The following is an 18,455-nucleotide window of genomic DNA, read 5'->3' as shown; positions in this document are numbered from 1 at the left end:
GATATATGATGTTCCTTTTGGTGGCGACCTCATATAGCCACGACGATGGTGGAGGTAAGGGGTAGAGATGTCGCGACAATGTGATGATGAATGAGAAAAAAAGGAAAACGAAACTCGACTGAAAATTTTAACGATATTAGAAGAAATAACCAGCTATGATGAATTTTAAAACCATGAGGGCCATTCGTATCCATTTTTAAAATATGTACGAGCGATACTAACCAAAAGTGCAATACACTATTATTTGTATCTTTATGCTATCTGGTTATCGTGATACGTAATAACAACCAATATTTTATTTCAAAATAATTCCAAAATCTAGAGTACATACATTTTTTGTTTATTTTAATTTATATAATCTCCCACAATATTTGATCTTAAAACCCTTTTAAGCAAACACCTTATAATGATTTTTTAAGCAAGTTTACTAGAAAACGGAACTACTCTTTAAATTGTTTACTCTTTTGTCAAAGGTTTGGTAAATTGCTCTAAAAGCAAAGTTTAGTAAAATATATAGAATTGCTCTATATATTCTCTTAGAAATTCCACAGAAGAACAAATATTTGAGGTACTAAAAACGAGATTTTTGAATAGTTAAGGGACCTTTTTTGTTAATTCACTGTTAAAATGCCTAAATAATCATGTTCTGTTGTTCTATTTGCCTGAACAAATGAGACAAACTAGTTCCCGTAAGTCAACACACTCAACATCTGAAATGTCAAAAATACCCCTGTTACTTGATACCCCCTTTTCTCTCTCTCCCCCGTAACCTGAAACTGGATCACAATTTTCCGCCATGGATGACCAACATTCTCCTCACTCTCACTCCTCCACCACCGCCACCTCCAATGTCGATGTTACCGGTCATCGCAGACAGGGAGGAGGAGATGTTTTCGGACTCAGATCCGCCGGTGCCGGTGGTGGTGCTAAATACAAGCTAATGTCACCAGCTAAACTCCCTATCTCAAGGTCTAACTCCATCAACGTCCCTCCTGGTCTCAGCCCTACCTCCTTCCTTGAATCGCCTGTCCTCCTGACTAACATGAAGGTATGATTCGTCTGTCTGTCTCGCTTAATTTATTTCGTACATAGGTTTTGCTTACCTTTAATCGATTTGGATTTTTGGATGTAGATTTTGTAAATTCTCCTCCTTTTATAATTCCAGAAAACGAGTTACTTTGGAAAAACGAAAAATCTCGTTCGATTTGAGTAGGTAAATGGTTACGTCAGAGTAGGCTTTAGTGGAGAATTTTGGTGATTTCGTTGATGTGATCTGTTGTGATTGAGATTAGTTTCATCATCTGAGCTTTTTCTAAGTGCGTTTTGTATGATATTCTTATTTAGATGCGCTATTCGTTTCATCAGAACGGTGTGTTTTGTTTGTAGAACTAAATGAATCCTTTTCAAAGTGCTCATTTGAAGAATATATTACATTATCTATGCTTATGTGCTCCTATGGGGCCTTTGTATTCTGATGCTTACAATGATGTTGTTTCCCATTAGTTTCTTCTTTATGCAACTGTTCTTGCCTAGTATCCATAATTTTTAATATAGATTAGCTGTATTCAATAAGCTTTCAGTGTTATTCCTTTACAAAACTGAATATTCCTTTTCCATTGGTGCCCTTTTCCACCTTTCCCTTTATTGTGCCCTAGTTGTTTATGGTAATTTCTAGAGTCATGGAATCGAGACCATTATGAATTGTGTACCCTTTTATTTGAAAGATTAAGACTACACGAATCATGTTTTCAGCTTGTGTGAATAGATTGCTAGAGAATAAGGGGTAATAGTATTTAATAAACAATTATGAAGCTTATTGACAACGAGTCTATAAAATTCCCTTTTTTTGATCTTGTAGGCCGAACCTTCTCCTACCACAGGTTCTTTCTTTAATTCCTCACTGATGCAAAGGTCAATCACCACTGCTGCATTCTCTTTAGATGCAAATTGTTCTTCAAGAAAGCCCTTGGATGATAGTAACTCTGGTTTCTTTGAGTTTAAACCACACACCCAAATTACATCAGTTCCACAAAGTTCTTCTGCAGGATATCAGGTATTGACCTATTATGTACTAAAATTTGTTATAAAAACTTTTCATCTTGTTTCAATTGCACGATTGGAACACGTTTTAACTGGTATTCAATCCTACATGGCATCCTGTTGGAAAAAAAGTGTTCACTTTATGTCCACATGGCACCTCACATGACTAAACCAAGGGACTGTTTCTTTTTTTTCCTCATTAAGTCCTGTATGTGTAATGATGTTTATCCGGATAAAGAGCCATGCATAATACATAGACTCTGTTTCTTTTAATCGAGACTAAATGACCATTGTACCCTTACATTTCACAATACTCATCAATTTTAACATGAGAGGAAAAAGAGAAAGGAAAATAGCTAAAGGGTTTGTGTCTTAATACATTAAGCCAGGTTTTTTTTGGCTTAACCCATTAAGTCATTGTGTACAGATTAAGTAAATAATACTGGTTGCAATTGCATGAAAGGTTTCTACAGGTTCAAATCTTCAAAGAGGAGAACCAAGTGGGCAATATCAAAACCAAAGTGAGCCTCAATCATACGCATCTGCATCTTCATCTGCTTACATGTCTCATGAGGAAACAAACGGATTGGGGAAGCATAAAGATGCGGGACCCACGATCCAAGTTGACAGGTCATCAGATGATGGATACAATTGGAGAAAATACGGACAGAAAGTTGTGAAAGGAAGTGAACATCCAAGAAGCTATTACAAATGTACACATCCAAATTGTGAAGTGAAAAAGATTTTTGAAAGATCTTATACTGGACAAATAACTGAGATTGTGTATAAAGGGACACATGATCATCCTAAACCCCAACCTAGTCGCCGATTTAGTGCTGGTGCTCTTATGTCAATTCAAGAGGAAAATCTTGATAAACTTCAATATGCAAATTATCAACCAGGTTACTTTTTTTTTTTTTTTTTTTTTTTTTTTTTTTTTTTTTTTCACATTACTAAATATAATTACAAATATCTTCTAATCTCTATTCATATTTTATTATCAAAGGCATGTCTGCAAATAATGTCCAGAATCCCAACTTAGATGACAGTGGAACCCCTGTGCAATCTCCTAAATATGCAAATCAAGAAAACACAGATGGGATTGATGATGAGGATGATCCATATTCCAAAAAAAGGTGATAAAGTTTGTGAGATTTTTTTTTCTATAATGATCGTTGATTTTTATTTTTTTGATTTTGATCAGGCGAACGGATTTTGGTGCACTTGATGTGACTCCAGTGGTGAAGCCTATCCGTGAGCCACGTGTGGTGGTTCAAACCACCAGTGAGGTTGATATATTGGATGATGGATACCGTTGGAGGAAATATGGTCAAAAAGTTGTGAGAGGCAATCCTAACCCTAGGTATGTATTTTTTTCATTTATAGCATCATCTTTTCATTTCTTCCAATTACAACTATTTTGTCACATATAAATATAATTAGGTAGAACTAGTATACAAAAGTCCTGTGGCCAATGTGTGAAACCAAAAAAGTGTAGGGATGAAATCATGAAACATGGCAATATATTGTGGGGGTGTAATATGCAAATTTTCTGTTGGGTAGGGACTATTTTTGTAATTTTTTTAAACATATGGACCATTTCTGTAAAAGAAAACTGCACAAGGACCTTTTCTGTAAATTACAGGGACTATTTTTGTAATTTATTTTCTACACAGGGGCCAAACCTGCCAACATATGAAAATCATAAACATATTGACATTTCTGTAAAAAAAGAAACTTCACAGGGACTTTTTCTGTAAATTACAAAATTATAGAGACTAATCCTTGGTACCCATTTTCTTTAAACCCTTATTAAAAATGTCGTTTTTTTTTTCTTTTTTCTTTTTTCTTTTATCATATCTAATAACTAATTACGAAATTTCAAAAAAAACCCGCATAAAAACTGATAGCGGGTCAACCCGACCCGCCCGTTGACCCGAAACCAATTTGACCCATGATCCAACACATTACACAGGAGTTATTACAAATGCACAAGTGCTGGATGCAATGTAAGAAAACATGTAGAACGCGCGTCACACGATCCTAAAGCAGTTATAACCGCATATGAAGGAAAACACAATCATGATGTTCCGGTTGTTAAAAACAGCAATCATGATGTTGTGGGTCCAGGGAATCCAAGGGCTAGATTAGATGACAACAACAATGCCATCTGTCTTGATCTTGTGGTTGGCAACGGGTTCCCGGACCACCCACAGCCGCCACATGGCGCCACCCTCCACAGCCAAGTACACGTTCAAAATTCAAATTTCAGAAAAGTTGTTCTGTGGAACGATGTGTACACAAATAGAGAGAATGATTTGTGTAGAATGTAGGATTTGGGGATGAGAAAAAGAGAAATGTTGTAACTTGTAACTTGTGATGGGGGTATAGTACTTGTTTGGATTGGGTAACAATGGGAAGAAGAGAAGGGAAGATTGTGTATTGAATAAAATATGTCTGCATATATTTGATGTATGGGAATGTAGGTGTTTTTTTAATCTTTTTAATTTCTTTAATCATGGTGTTCGGGATTTTTGCTTATATGAAACAATTTTTTTTTGTTTGCAAAAGTGCTTATTAGGTTATTCGAGTAAACTATAAACGAGGTTTTTAAAGAAAATAAATTTTCAAAAAAAATATTAAGTTTTTTTTTGGATTTTGAATTCTATATTTCGTAATGTTTAATGTCATCGTTTTTCAATAAAATATAAAATTTTATACATTCATATTGTATAGAGTTGAAATTCTGAACTTGTTCTTGAAATTTTGGAGATTTTTTTATTTTTTATTTTTTCTGAAATCCAAAATGTTACTCTGGAATCCAAAACGTCCTTTCGGAGTTGAGACACGGTGACATTAAATATTACGAAATGTAGTATTTGGAATCCCAAAAAAGAAACAATATAATTTCTTTGAAATTTTTTTTAAAAAAAACTCTGAAAAAAGATGAACAATACTTTAGAATTAGGTATCCAGAAAAAATGGGTTTTTAAAAAACTAAAAAAATATGGTTATTTTTTTTTGAAAACCTTATTTATAATAGTTACTTTACTCAATTTTCCTATTTTTTATATAATAAAATGAAATAATCTAATAAGTTATTTTTTGGTTTTCGAAAAATTCTTTATATATATATATATATATATATATATATATATATATATATATATATATATATATATATATATATATATATATATATATATATGTTTCTAGTAACTATTGTGTGCATGTATGCACCAATGATAATTGAGGAAATAATTAAACCAGTAATAAATAATAAAAGGGTATAAGAGTAATCTACACTATAATTAATTATGGTAAAAGGAAACAAAATCAATTAATCTCCCATTGATTTAGGTTATCGGTTTCACAAACCTATAACACCACCACCGATTCTCCTTCTTTCTTTAAAAATCATCATGTAGAACCACCATCATCTTGTTCTCTCTTCATAGGCCCGGAAACCCTTCTCTCCTTATTTCGACACCACCAGAGCAATAGCACCACCCCACACCACCGTTGAACCACCACCTTTATGAATTGGAGAACAAGGGGTTTTAATAGTGCTTGGCGACAAAACAATATCCCCTAGCTGCGAAATTTCGAGGGTTCGAAAACCCTCTGATAGAAGGTGGTTTTAGAATCGTTTTCCTTTTATTAATATGTCATCGACATTGTTATTGGTTGTTTTATTCTGAAGCTATTTCACTTACAGGATGAGATAGTAAGTGGGTAAAACCTAGATAGCTAATGGATACGTCTCGATCTTTCCCGTTCCCATGAAAGGTTTTTCGATTTTCCCCTGTAATATTTGATTTTCGCTTCTTCTACCTTTTGATTGCTTGCAATTCTTCCTCTGAATGCTACTGATTTACAATTCGTCACATGGATTTTCCATTTGATTTATTCACTGATTTTCGTTTCTTTGATTTTCGATTATCCTTCCTGTTGATTTCCGATTTCATTAGTATACCCACTGTGCTCTCATTCTTCTTTAGTTTTAAATATCCATCATTGAAGTTGATTTTGTAATTCAGAATATGACTTAAATAATGATACATTGTTCTTGATTTGCCATTTGTTCTTGATACTTGATTGTTCTAAATTTATCTTTGATGAAAAGGGTTAAGCTGACATTCTGTTAGAATTTGCATGAAAAAGGTTAAGCTGGGGATTTTTTTTCATATCAGAATGCAACACATGTTCATTCTATGAGAATATAAATATTACATAAAACATGTGTTGCTAGTAATTCTAACAGAATACATTTATACATGCTTTAGAATGTTTATGCATATAGAAGAAAAGACTATGATTTAAGTGCATACTGTAATGTATTATGTTAGAATTTATTTATATAAATGCATTCTGTTAGAACGTATTTGAGAATGTTTGTTAACAAGTATATTTGTTTAACTGGTAATACTAATGAGTAATGTATCTTATTCTTTCAGAATTGCATGGAGAAGGAATTCAATATTGATCATACAAGAGAAATATTTGGAATCGAGTTCAATAACAAGTATATATGTGAAGATCAAGTTGATTATATGGACCATTGAAGAGGATCAAGTGTATTTGTTCAATAACTGTATACTCAAGAATGCTATTTTTTTAAGAATTTTATTCATTTTCGATGATATTCTATTAGAATATGTATAACTATATTAAAATGTATAAGGATATTAGTCTGTAAGAATATGTATGAATTTGTATTTAATTTCGGATGTATATTAAGAATAAAATCATAGACCCAAGTAGGATGTATATGAATAATATCTTATTCTTAAATCTGGTCAATTATCAAATATAACTGCACTAGAAATGTATTCTGCAAGAATAAAATTGAAAATATATTTACTAGTTTATGGTTGGCATTCTGTCATTCTGACAAAATAAAATCGGATTTTTAAATTTGAATTAATTTAAAATATTCAGATTTTTAAAAATAAATGAATTAATCATCCCTAAAAATCCGAAAATTTCCTTTTTTAATACAGGTTAATTGACTAAAATGCCCTTATGCTGAAATTTGTGTGATTATATGGTACATGTTACCCTATTGTAATATTATAGACCCTCAGATTATTACCTTTGATTCTATTCCATTCGGTGGTCCAGATCTGTGCATTTTGGCACACAATAGTTAGTAAAAACAAAATAACTAAGCATATATATATATATATATATATATATATATATATATAGGCTTAGGTTATTTTGTTTTTACTAAGTATTGTGTGCCAGAATGCACAGATCTGGACCAATGGATGAAATTAATCAATAGACATAATTTGAGAGTGTATGATATTACAATGGGGTAACATATAGCATATAATCACACAATTTTTAAGCAAAAGGGTATTTTGGACAATTAACTACATTTATAAAAGGAAATTTTCGGATTTTTAGGGATGATTAATTATCATAATTTAAAAAAAAATCTGAATTTTTTAATTAATTCAATTTCAATTTTTTACCGATTTTATTCTGTCAGAATATTTTTTGTTAGAATGATGCTCTTTCAGAATTTTATTCTAATAGAATATTATAGAAGAATAACAAAATTTTTGAATCAGATGTTGAAAAATAACAAGCATTCTAATATATTTTTATACATCCGTACTTAAATACAAATTCATACATATTCTTATAGACTAAAATCTTTATACATTTTAATATAATTATACATATTCTAAAAGAATATCAAGGTCTTCAACGCCTTCTTCCAGCCATTCCTATCACAAATACAATAAAAACTAATAATTGTTAAAAACATGTTACTTGCAATTAACTATCACTTAATATATTATTGTAGAATACATAGAATATGACAGAATACATATAATACATTCTGGCAGAATACATCGATTTTATTCTGGTAGAATACATTCTGATAGAATATATAGAATACATTCAAAGATATTGTATTTACTGCTAGTAATTTTGACAGAATGCATACTACAAGGTTAAATTCTTTAAATTCTCTTTCAGGCATTTCAACAAACACTTATTAGACATTATCATCAAACAAGCCAAAAACCATATTTGATTTACTTGCAATAGTTTACCTATAAACATAATTTCCAGCAACATGATTTAGAATGCATACCACAAGGTTTAAAGAGTAAATTAATTTGTGTTGATGAAAAATAAAAAGGCACAAACAACCTAGAATTGTATTCCAGAAACTAACACACATTTGCAATATCGATTTAGAGATATGAACACCAATTTTCACTTTTTTCGAAACAAACTCCAACTTATGACTGTGAAGTGTAATTTGTATCAGAATATTTCTTCAACCGAATAGAAATAGAACATTAAAGAAATCAAATTTAATAAGATGATGAACACAATCTCGATCTTGAACCAAAATCGAGATAAAGTTTGGACGACTTGATAAAATCAATTTGAAGGGGATAATTACCGAGGTTGGATCCACAGGTACTCCAATGTCAAAGCTATGATCAGCCCATATGCCAGAGACTAATATCTTTCCGTCTCTTCTTGCAGCAACACAAACGGGATCATCCTGCAACATACAACAGGAAGATATCTATAGTTAAATCATCAATAGCTGAAACTGGATAAAGAAAAATGGGATCCAGTAGGCTAATACAAGAAAAAGCACATGAAATACAAGAAAAAAGGGATCCAGATGAATTCCATCTCTCACTGCAATCCAATCGTCGATCTAAATAGAAGAGATCTAGACAACCAATCGCTACACCTTTTACCAAACACCTAGAAACCTAGAAGGCTATTTTTTCCCTCTTGCTGAAAACAATGATGTAACACCGCCATCAGAAACATAAGCGGATCGAACAAATAATATAGTATTACGATCTTAATCTGTCGTCTCACAAACAAAATCAAAACGGATTTAACACACTTTAGCATCTATAAATTGAAATTTACATAAAAGGTGAAGGAGATCGAAGATGAAACATACTTGAGCACCGAAAACTGCAACGGAGGGAAGAGCATCCTAGAGAGAAGAGAAAGTGGAGTCTCCGCCGCCGTAGTCACTGAGAGCCGTATAAGCTCTTTGTATCTGATTTACTAAACCAATCAAGCTCTCCATGGTTTCCATAACTACTGATGATAGTAGCGGTAGATTTCTTTCAAAACAAAATCAAGAAAGTCAAAAACCCTACTAGATGAACTCAGATCCCTATAGAGACGCCAAACTCTGCCTCTTAGCGTATACAAATTCGAGATGAAGAATCGGGATCGGATTGTAGAGATATAAAATCTAGAGAGAGAAGGGGGTTTGAATTTTGAACTAGCTGTGAATTGGTCGTGAAGGAAACGAGAAATCAGAAATGTCTATCACCGTAATTAAGTGATTTATTATTTTTTACCATAATTAGATATACTAAGTTTACCATTATACCCTTTTTGAATTTATTTAATCATTTATTATTTCCTAAATTCCTATTGGTGCATTCAGGCACACAATAGTTGCTAAAAACATTTGAACCTAACTCTCTCTCTCTCTCTCTCTCTATATATATATATATATATATATATATATATATATATATATATATATATATATATTCACACACAGACACACATAAAGTATAAAGTATGTATGATAAGATATATATATATATATATATATATATATATATATATATATATATATATATTCACACATAGACACACACAAAGTATAGAGTATGTATGATAGGGTTTCTTTAGAGGCAATCAATGGTAAAAATGTACATTGGTTTTTCAAGTATAACAAACATCTACCATAATAAATAAGAATGATTATGTCACATGTCGTTCTCTCATTCAATTAGCCACATGTCATTTTGTCATAATTTTAAGATATATTTATTTTCCACTTGTCAATTACTTTATTTTTCATTTTCCAATATATCATTAATTTAGTTTTCATAAATTAAACTTATCATAATGATTATTAATTTTAAATTTGAATTTCAATTTTAAATAAATTTACCATTTAAACCTTTGTATTAATCATTTTGTTATAATTAACCCATTTAGTGCAAGCATATGACAAAAACACATAATTTTAATTATTTATTTCTCGCATGTTTTTGTTTCTCATAATGTTCACTTATTTCATACTTCAAATTCAAATAAACTTCCCATTTAATTGTTTCTATTTAATATTTTGTTTTAATCAACCCATACAATATACGTGTCTTATAACTAGTTTTCAAATAAATAACAAAACATTTTCTGTAACATCCTAAAAACAGTGATAAAATTTTTCTTTTTTAAAAGTCATTAATTCCATACATCAGATGTCTCAAAGTCAACCATGATATAAAATGTCAAATCATCAAAGGAAAAATAATCATAAATGCAGAATCATGAGGGGGATGCTATGCCATCACGCCGGGCCCCTCGTTTTCATACCGAAAGTATTTGAAACCATAAACACAAATTGTAAGCACAAAGCTTAGTGAGTTTCCCAAAATACCACATACCAAACAAACAATTGGGCCCAACCCTAAGGTATATTCCAACCCAATATACAATAATGGGTCCAACCCTAAGGTTTCTTTCAACCCAAGCATACAATGATGGGCCTAGCCCTGAGGTTTATTTCAACCCAATCATACAACATGCAAGAGTCAAAAAGACAACTAATATCCTACATACACAATCCAGTGAGTCGATATTGGTGTATTCGACCCATAAATACAACGAGAAGACTCACCTATCAAAAAATGCTCAACTGCTACTGCTCTCACTGTTAGAATACCGCTGCTACGCACAACCTATATAGTCATACAAGATAAACCCTTACCTTTTCATCCAAAATAATTGTTTGACCAAAAGTTAACTCGAGTCAAAAGTCAATGGTCAAAGTCCACAGTCAATGTTGACTTTAGTCAAACTTCATGTCATGGCCACCCATGGCCATGCCGTGGCCTTCAAACATCCACACAATCGCGATTTTCCTAGTTGCCATGCCGTGGCGACCTAATGCCACACCGTGGGCACTAGTTTTTCAACAACTTAATGGGTTAAGTTGTTTTCTTTGATTCTAAGAGCTCTAAAGCTCAAATCTGGTCCGAAACAAGGTCTAGAAGGATAAAGTTTAAAACTTTACCCGATAAGACCATCGAAAAGGCTAAAATCTCAAACCCTAGGTTCCAGAAAGGCTAAATAAGACATGACTTCATCCATTAAGCACTTATTCCACAAAGTTTATAACTCATACGCTCCAGAAGGGTTTCTAATACCAAAACCATCATAAAAGTCGGTGATTTATGGACATGCATGTCCAATGCATGTCTTGAAGCCCTAAAGAGTAAAGAACAAGGGTTTTTTTTTTTGATAAAATTTACATGCATGGATCAAAAACTCAACTACACTTCTGATCCAAATCATTAATCATACCAAAAGATCCAGATATTCATAAAGTTGCAAACTTTATGCAATCTCACAACTCCAAATAACTAGAACAAGAAGTTTAAGGGACAAAAATCAAGATCTATCAACCTATCATGATAAAAGTTGAGTCTTGGACACTTACAAAGGTCTAAAAGAGTGCTAAAACCAAGGATGAGGAATTGCTTGCTTAATATTAGCTCACTTCTTCTTATATCTTCCCAAAAGGGGCTTAAATAAAGGAGGAAGGAAATTAGGGTATCTCAGATCTTAAAGAGGTTGCTGGAGGCTAAGGGTGAGCAAACCCTTGCCTCCTCATTCCTTTAAATAGGGAGCAAAACCTAGAAAATAGGGTTTTCCATATGCCAGCTGGCATGTTGTGGCAGCTTAAATGAAACACACGATGTTATCTTGACTTGCCACATCGTGGTGCCTCCTCCACGCCATGGCAAACCCTAAAATTCTAAAATTGAAAACGTAAATTACCTCGGGATTCGGGTGTTACAACTCTCCCCCAATTGATTCAAACTTCGTCCTTGAAGTCCATCTCTACAAATAACTCGGGTTAGTGCTCTCTCATCGCGCCCTCCGGCTCTCACGTTCACTCAGAACCCCTCCGGTGCTGCTACTGCACCTTCACCAGGTTCACCCCATTATTGTGCAGAGTCTTTGTCTTTTTGTCGAGACTCACAATCGTTCTCTCTACATAGTTCAGGTGCTCATCGACATGAATGCTATCTAAATGAATCACTACAGAATCACCGGCTAAACATTTCCGTAACTAAGAGACATGAAAAGTATTGTAGATCTAACTAAGCTCATTAGGAAAATCCAGCCGGTATGCCACCTTTCCCAACCGGGTGATAATCTTGAAGGGAGCAATAAACCGGGGGCTTAGCTTGACCTGCTTCCGAAACCGGATGACACCCTTCCAAGAGGACACCTTTCGAAGCACTCAATCCCCCACCTGGAAATTGAGGTCCGATCGTCGCTGGTCAACATAACTCTTCTGTCGACTTTGCATAATTCGGAACTTATCATGCACCTACTATATGAAGCTAGTGCTCTTGAGTACTACCTCAGTATTCCACATGACCCGATGACCAAACTCACCCCAACAAACCGAGGTCCTACACTTCCTTCCGTACAACATATTAGAAAGTGGTTGATTAATAGTGGCATGATAGCTGTTGTTGTAGGAGAACTTGGTCAGCTGAAAATAAGTATACCAACTCCTGCCAAAATATAGCACACACGCCCTGAGAGTATCTTTGAGTGTCTGAATTTCCTGCTCACTCTATCCATCGGTATGGGGTGGCATGCTGTACTAAAATGCTACTGAGTACCTAACTCCTTATGAAACTTCCTCTAAAATCTGGAGGTGAAACTAACGTCTCGATCCGAAATCACCAAATGCACCCCGTGCTGAACCACCTCCTCCTAAATGTAAACATCAAATAGCTTCTTAGCAGATATACTCTCGAGAATCAGTATGAAATGAGCACTCTTGGTCAACCTATCCACAATGAGCCAAATAGAATATGCCCACGTGCCGTCCTCGACAACTTTGTGATGAAATTCATGGTGATCTCTTCCCATTTCCACATAGGAATAGGAAACGGGTGCATCTTGCCATGGGGTCTCTAATATTTGGCCTAGACTTTTCGGTAAGTCAAGAACCTCTCCACAAACCATGCTATCTCCCTCTTCATACAAGGCCATAAATAATTCAACTTTAGATCCCTATACATCTTCGTGGCCCCTGCGTGGATCGAAAACTTCGACTTATGAGCCTCTTCTAACACTGTCTGCCTAACCCTACCAGTAGTCGGGACCTAAACCCAACCACACTGGGTCAATAAACACCAACCATCTCGGATGAACAATGGAATCTGACCCCTGATTAGTTTTCCTTCTTCAATCCTTCCACACGAGCCTTCTTGATCATGTCTAAAAGAGGAAAAACAATAACCATCCTCAGATATATATCTCTAACAGGTGGCTCACTTCCTTGCGGCTTAGGGCATCGACCGTAACATTTTCCTATTCGAGGTGGTACATGATCTCATAGTTATAATCCTTCATCACATCCAACCATCTCTACTACCTTATGTTTAAATTCGTTTGATCCATCAGGTATCTCAGGCTCTTGTGATCAATGTAGATAGTACACCTAACCCCATACAAATAGTGTCTCCAAATATTGAGGGCAAAAACCACAACCCCTAACTCTAAATCGTGCGTAGGGTAATTCACCTCATGAGGCTTCAGTTGCCTCGAAGTGCAAGCAATCACATGTCCTCTTTACATGAGGATAACTCCCAAACCCGAGATAGGCGCATCACAACAAATTATAAAATCATCCATTCCCTCGGGAAGAGTGAGAATCGGGACCTCGCATAACCTCTGTCTCAATGTTTCAAAAGCTGAATGTTGATCGCGCCCCCACCTAAAAGTAACATTTTTCTTCGTGAAGCAGGTAAATGTCACAGAAATATTGGAGAAATATTAGATAAACCTCCGATAATAACCTGCCAGACCTAGGAAACTTCGAACCTTTGATGGTGTCCTCGGGACCTCCCAATGCATCACGACCTTAATCTTGTACGGATCGATTGATATACCCATCTAGTTGACGATGTGCCTAAAAAACTACACCTCACGCAACCAAATCTCACATTTAAAGAATTGGACATACAACCTTTTGTTGGATTAATGTCTAAGTCCATAACTATATTTGGTATGTACTTGATCCGACCCGACATGGTCCATTTGGGTTGCACTTCATTGACACAATTTATATGGATAGTCTTTGGAGAATAGTATATTTATGATTTATATTAATATATTATAAGTTCTAATATATTAATATATGATCATATTATTTAATTAGTATTGATCAAGAATTAATTTATAATTAATTAAGTGATCAAAAGGAACTAATTAAATATGGACTCTTAGATATATATGTGTAGTGGGCCAAGTTCATTTAGGTTGGGCTAAGTCTTCATGGATAGTCCATGGAGCTTTAACGCATGGATCCTAGGAAATGAAAGGTCATGGTTCTTAGGGTTTAACCCTAATCCTCCACACTATATAAAGGGTCTTATGGTTCATGAAATTAGGCTAGTGGCTAATGTGGATACACTAGAGAGGGCAATAACCGATTTCATAAGTGTGAGCCTAGTATCCATATTCTCTAATGTAGGGTCCGAAAGGTGTTGCATCTTGAGCTCGCTCTTTAGTCCATTTTGTCTTGGGCCTGTCCATCCGTGAGTTATTTCTAGGGTTTAGTATTTGGAAGTAGATTATTTAAAAGATATTTTTCTTTGTCGTTTGTAACCCTAATAGCCTCTACAGCAGAAGTTCTTTATCGAGCTCTGCTGAGGCTTGAATCTAGTGAATCATTCGACATATTTTGATTCATTCTTGTGCTTGATATTACTGTTTAACGTTTCTGTGATTAACCTGTTCAAAGATCTAAACGATCAAAGAGGTTTTTAACTCTTCAATTGGTATCAGAGCAGGAGACTGTGTAATTCATACACATCTCTTCTGTGAAAGAAGTGATTAGGGTTTATTCCGCATTTATTGATATTTATTGAGCCGTCACTCCATAATTGACGTATCTCATTATTTATTCATCTTGCCCTAATATTACGTATTACAAAGTCTGATCTTATAACAGGTTATACGATCAAGCATGGATGATTCTCAATCTAATCCCATTAACATCTCAAACAGTATAGGATCTACAACCAAGATTCCAATTCTCTACACTCAAGATTACGAGGTTTGGACGCACCACTTTGAAGACTATGTCATTGGATCTGAAGACAATGGGTATCTGATATGGGAAGCTATTATATCTGGCCCATTTGCTCATTCTGGAACATCCAGAATCATTAAAACTCAAAAGGAGTATAATGATTTGTTGAAAGATGTGAAAGATGTTGCTCAGGACGAAAAGGAGAAGTTTCAGTGCAACATTAAGGCATTGAGACTAATTTGATTCGCTCTTCAATCTGACACGTTTAGATTGGTGAGTTCTTGCAGTACAGCAAAGGAAATATGGGATCGGCTGCGAGAGCTGTATTCCACAGATGAAGATCTGGAGCACTCAATTCAGACCTTACTTCTATCTGAATTTGGAGAGTTCAAGCAGAATCCTGATGTAGGGGTGAGCAGTTGGACCGGTGGACCGGACCGGACCGTTTTTTTGGACCCCCGGGCCGGTTCTCGGTTCTAAGATTTCTCTCCGGTCCGGTCCGGTTTTTTTCCCGGTTCGGTCTGGTTTTTACTGGGTTTGGAACCGGTTGGACATGATTAAGATTTTTGTGACGTTTTTTAAACACCTATAACTTATTCGTTTTAAGTCAGATTGACCTGCGGTTTTTTCCAACATTTAGTTTACAGTTTGTAGATGAATTTAGACTATAATTTTGTTTATGTTGGTATTATATTCACCATGTTACAATCCTTCAAAGTAGAGCTACCAAAGCTGAAAAAATTTAGCTTTTCAGCAACATTTTGTAATATGTGACATTTTTTAAACACCCATAACTCATTCGTTTTAAGTCGGATTGACCGGCGATTTTTTCCAAAATTTAGTTTACAGTTTGTAGATGATTTTAGACTATAATTTTGTTTATTTTGGTATTATATTCACTGAGTTACAATCCTTTAAAGTAGAGCTATCAAAGCTGAAAAAATTCAGCTTTTCAGCAAGATTTTGTAATCTGTGACGTTTTTTAAACACCCATAACTCATTCGTTTTAAGTCGGGTTGAACTATGTTTTTTTTCTAACATTTAGTCTATATTTTGTAGATGAATTTAGACTATAATTATGTTTATTTTGGTATTATATTAACTGAGTTACAATCCTTCAAAGTAGAGCTATCAAAGCTGAAATATTTCAGCTTTTTAGTATTATTTTATACTATAATTCCGAGTCCGCGTTTAGCACATGTGATAGAGTTGTAAGTGAGTATCAGACTAGTTTATCGATATTGATAGTTGAAGCTTTGTTATGCACCCAAGATTGGGTGATAAAATCTACAAATCCAATAGTTGACAACGTTGATGACATTTTGAACGATGATGATATAGCTTTGGGTAAAAAAATTACAATCTTTATTCTTTTTTTATACAATTATTACTTTTTATTAAATACTAACAATATTTTCATTTGTGTTTATGTAGAGATTACACAAGATTTAAATATGTTACATATGGATGACAATGATATGGGGAAGAGACCAATGGAAGATTAGATTATGAGTTTATGAAGTTTATTAGTTTGATTGATTTTAAAGTTTAAACCATGATTTTTGTTGTTACGGTAATACTTTTGTATGTTTGTCTTAAAATTGTTTAACTTTTGTTGGTAAACTTGATTTATATGTTAGTTGCTTTTATTTGGAAAATTAATTTTTGCAAATTGCAAGTTATAATATTATACATCAATGTAGATTAGTTTGGCATGAAACGGAAACGTATTAATTTTGCAAGTTATAATATTATACATCAATGTGGATTACTTATTATACTATATGCAATTAAAGTTGCACCGGTCCAAACGGGTCCAAAAACCGGAAAACCCGGACGTGGACCCGGACACGGACACAGACACGGACATGATTCATCCGGTCCGGTCCATGGTCCACAAAATTCTCCATAACCGGTCCGGTCCAAGAGCTGGTCCGGTACGGTCCGGTCCTGGCCGGTCCAAATGCTCACCCCTATCCTGATGAGTCTGTTACGCAGACATTTGATCGCTTCAATCATCTTCTCAGCAAGATGATCAAACATGATATTGAAAGGAAGCTCATCGAACAGAAGGTCACTTTTCTGAATGGTCTAAGATTCGAATGGAGAGCTGTTGTGTCAACGGTTAAAGCACACGAGCAGTTCAAATCGTACTCGCTGGCGAAACTGGTGGGGATTCTGAAATCCCAAGAAAAGACAGTGCTGCAAGAGAAAAGCGTGGTTTCAAATCTGGGGTCTCTGGCGCTTCTGTCCAAGGGTAAAAGTGTAGAAGAAGACGAAGAGGATCTAAATCTGAGAGATCACGATCTGACAGCCGAAGACTATGCTATGATGGTGTCAAATCCTATAAGGTTTATCAAGAAAAAGTTCCCTTCCAACAAAAATCGTAATTGGCAGGGAAGCTATAGTTCTGAAAAGGTGAAAGATGAACCAAAGGTTGAGGAATCGAAAAAGGAAGCGAAGGGTGAAGCTGACTCTGGTGTCAGTTGCTTCTACTGTGGTGGGAAGAATCACTACGCAAAAGATTATGTGCTGAAGAGCATGGCAGATAAAGATGAAGAAGCAAGTCTTATGAAACGACTGTAAGAGATAAAAAGATAGAAAGCTGCTACTAATCCCTCTATGAATGCTCTTATTGTGAAGGGTTCGGTAGATAATGATGAGTTCGGTGGCGTGCAGGTGTGGTCGACTGACTCAGAAGACGATGAAGTGAGAAAGCCTTTTCATGGAAAGGCTTATGTTGCAAAAGGTGGTGAAACTGATGGAAGATGTCTTATGGTGACCGATGTATCTTAGATGAGGGGATACAACACTGATGGTGAAAATGAAGAGGCCAAGGAGCGAGAGGACTTATGCTTTACAGTAAAACCTCTCAGTGTGCAAATCAGTGAACTTGATGAACTGATCAAGAAGGTACAATCTGTTTTTGTTTCATTTAAAATTCCACAAAAATCATATGAAAAGGAATTAAATAACTTGAATTCAAGAATTTCAAATCTAGACAGTTGTTTAACGTAAACACGGGTCACGAATTCTAATCTAACTGACCAAATAAGCAGGGTGTCATCCAAGAGTGAGGAGCGAAGGATGTGGATAGAGCAGAAAGAGTTGGAGCTGATTAAGTCTAGGGATGAAAACATTTATTTGCAAAGAGACAATCTCAAATTGTTAAAACAAAGGAATGTTTTTTGTTTGATTGCCAAAAGGATTTATACTAACATTACTCAACTGCATCTAAATTGTGAAATAGGGCAGAAGATAC

The 18,455-nt window shown here is 34.6% G+C and overlaps 1 protein-coding gene across 1 annotated transcript; it reads left to right on the top strand.

The window, feature by feature from the left end:
• Positions 1-674: 674 nt before the first annotated feature.
• Positions 675-4,538, top strand: LOC111888131 (probable WRKY transcription factor 20). The gene is made up of 6 exons (XM_023884261.2): positions 675-1,048; positions 1,859-2,053; positions 2,504-2,942; positions 3,047-3,176; positions 3,245-3,403; positions 4,016-4,538. The coding sequence occupies exons 1-6, from the start codon at positions 797-799 to the stop codon at positions 4,371-4,373; spliced, it is 1,533 nt and encodes a 510-aa protein (XP_023740029.1). The 5' UTR covers positions 675-796; the 3' UTR covers positions 4,374-4,538.
• Positions 4,539-18,455: the final 13,917 nt, after the last annotated feature.

Source organism: Lactuca sativa, chromosome 9, assembly GCF_002870075.4.
Source record: "Lactuca sativa cultivar Salinas chromosome 9, Lsat_Salinas_v11, whole genome shotgun sequence".
In the NCBI taxonomy this organism is placed as follows: Eukaryota; Viridiplantae; Streptophyta; class Magnoliopsida; order Asterales; family Asteraceae; genus Lactuca; species Lactuca sativa.
Note: the sequence above shows the minus strand (reverse complement) of the source record. Positions and strands in the feature narration are given on the sequence as shown.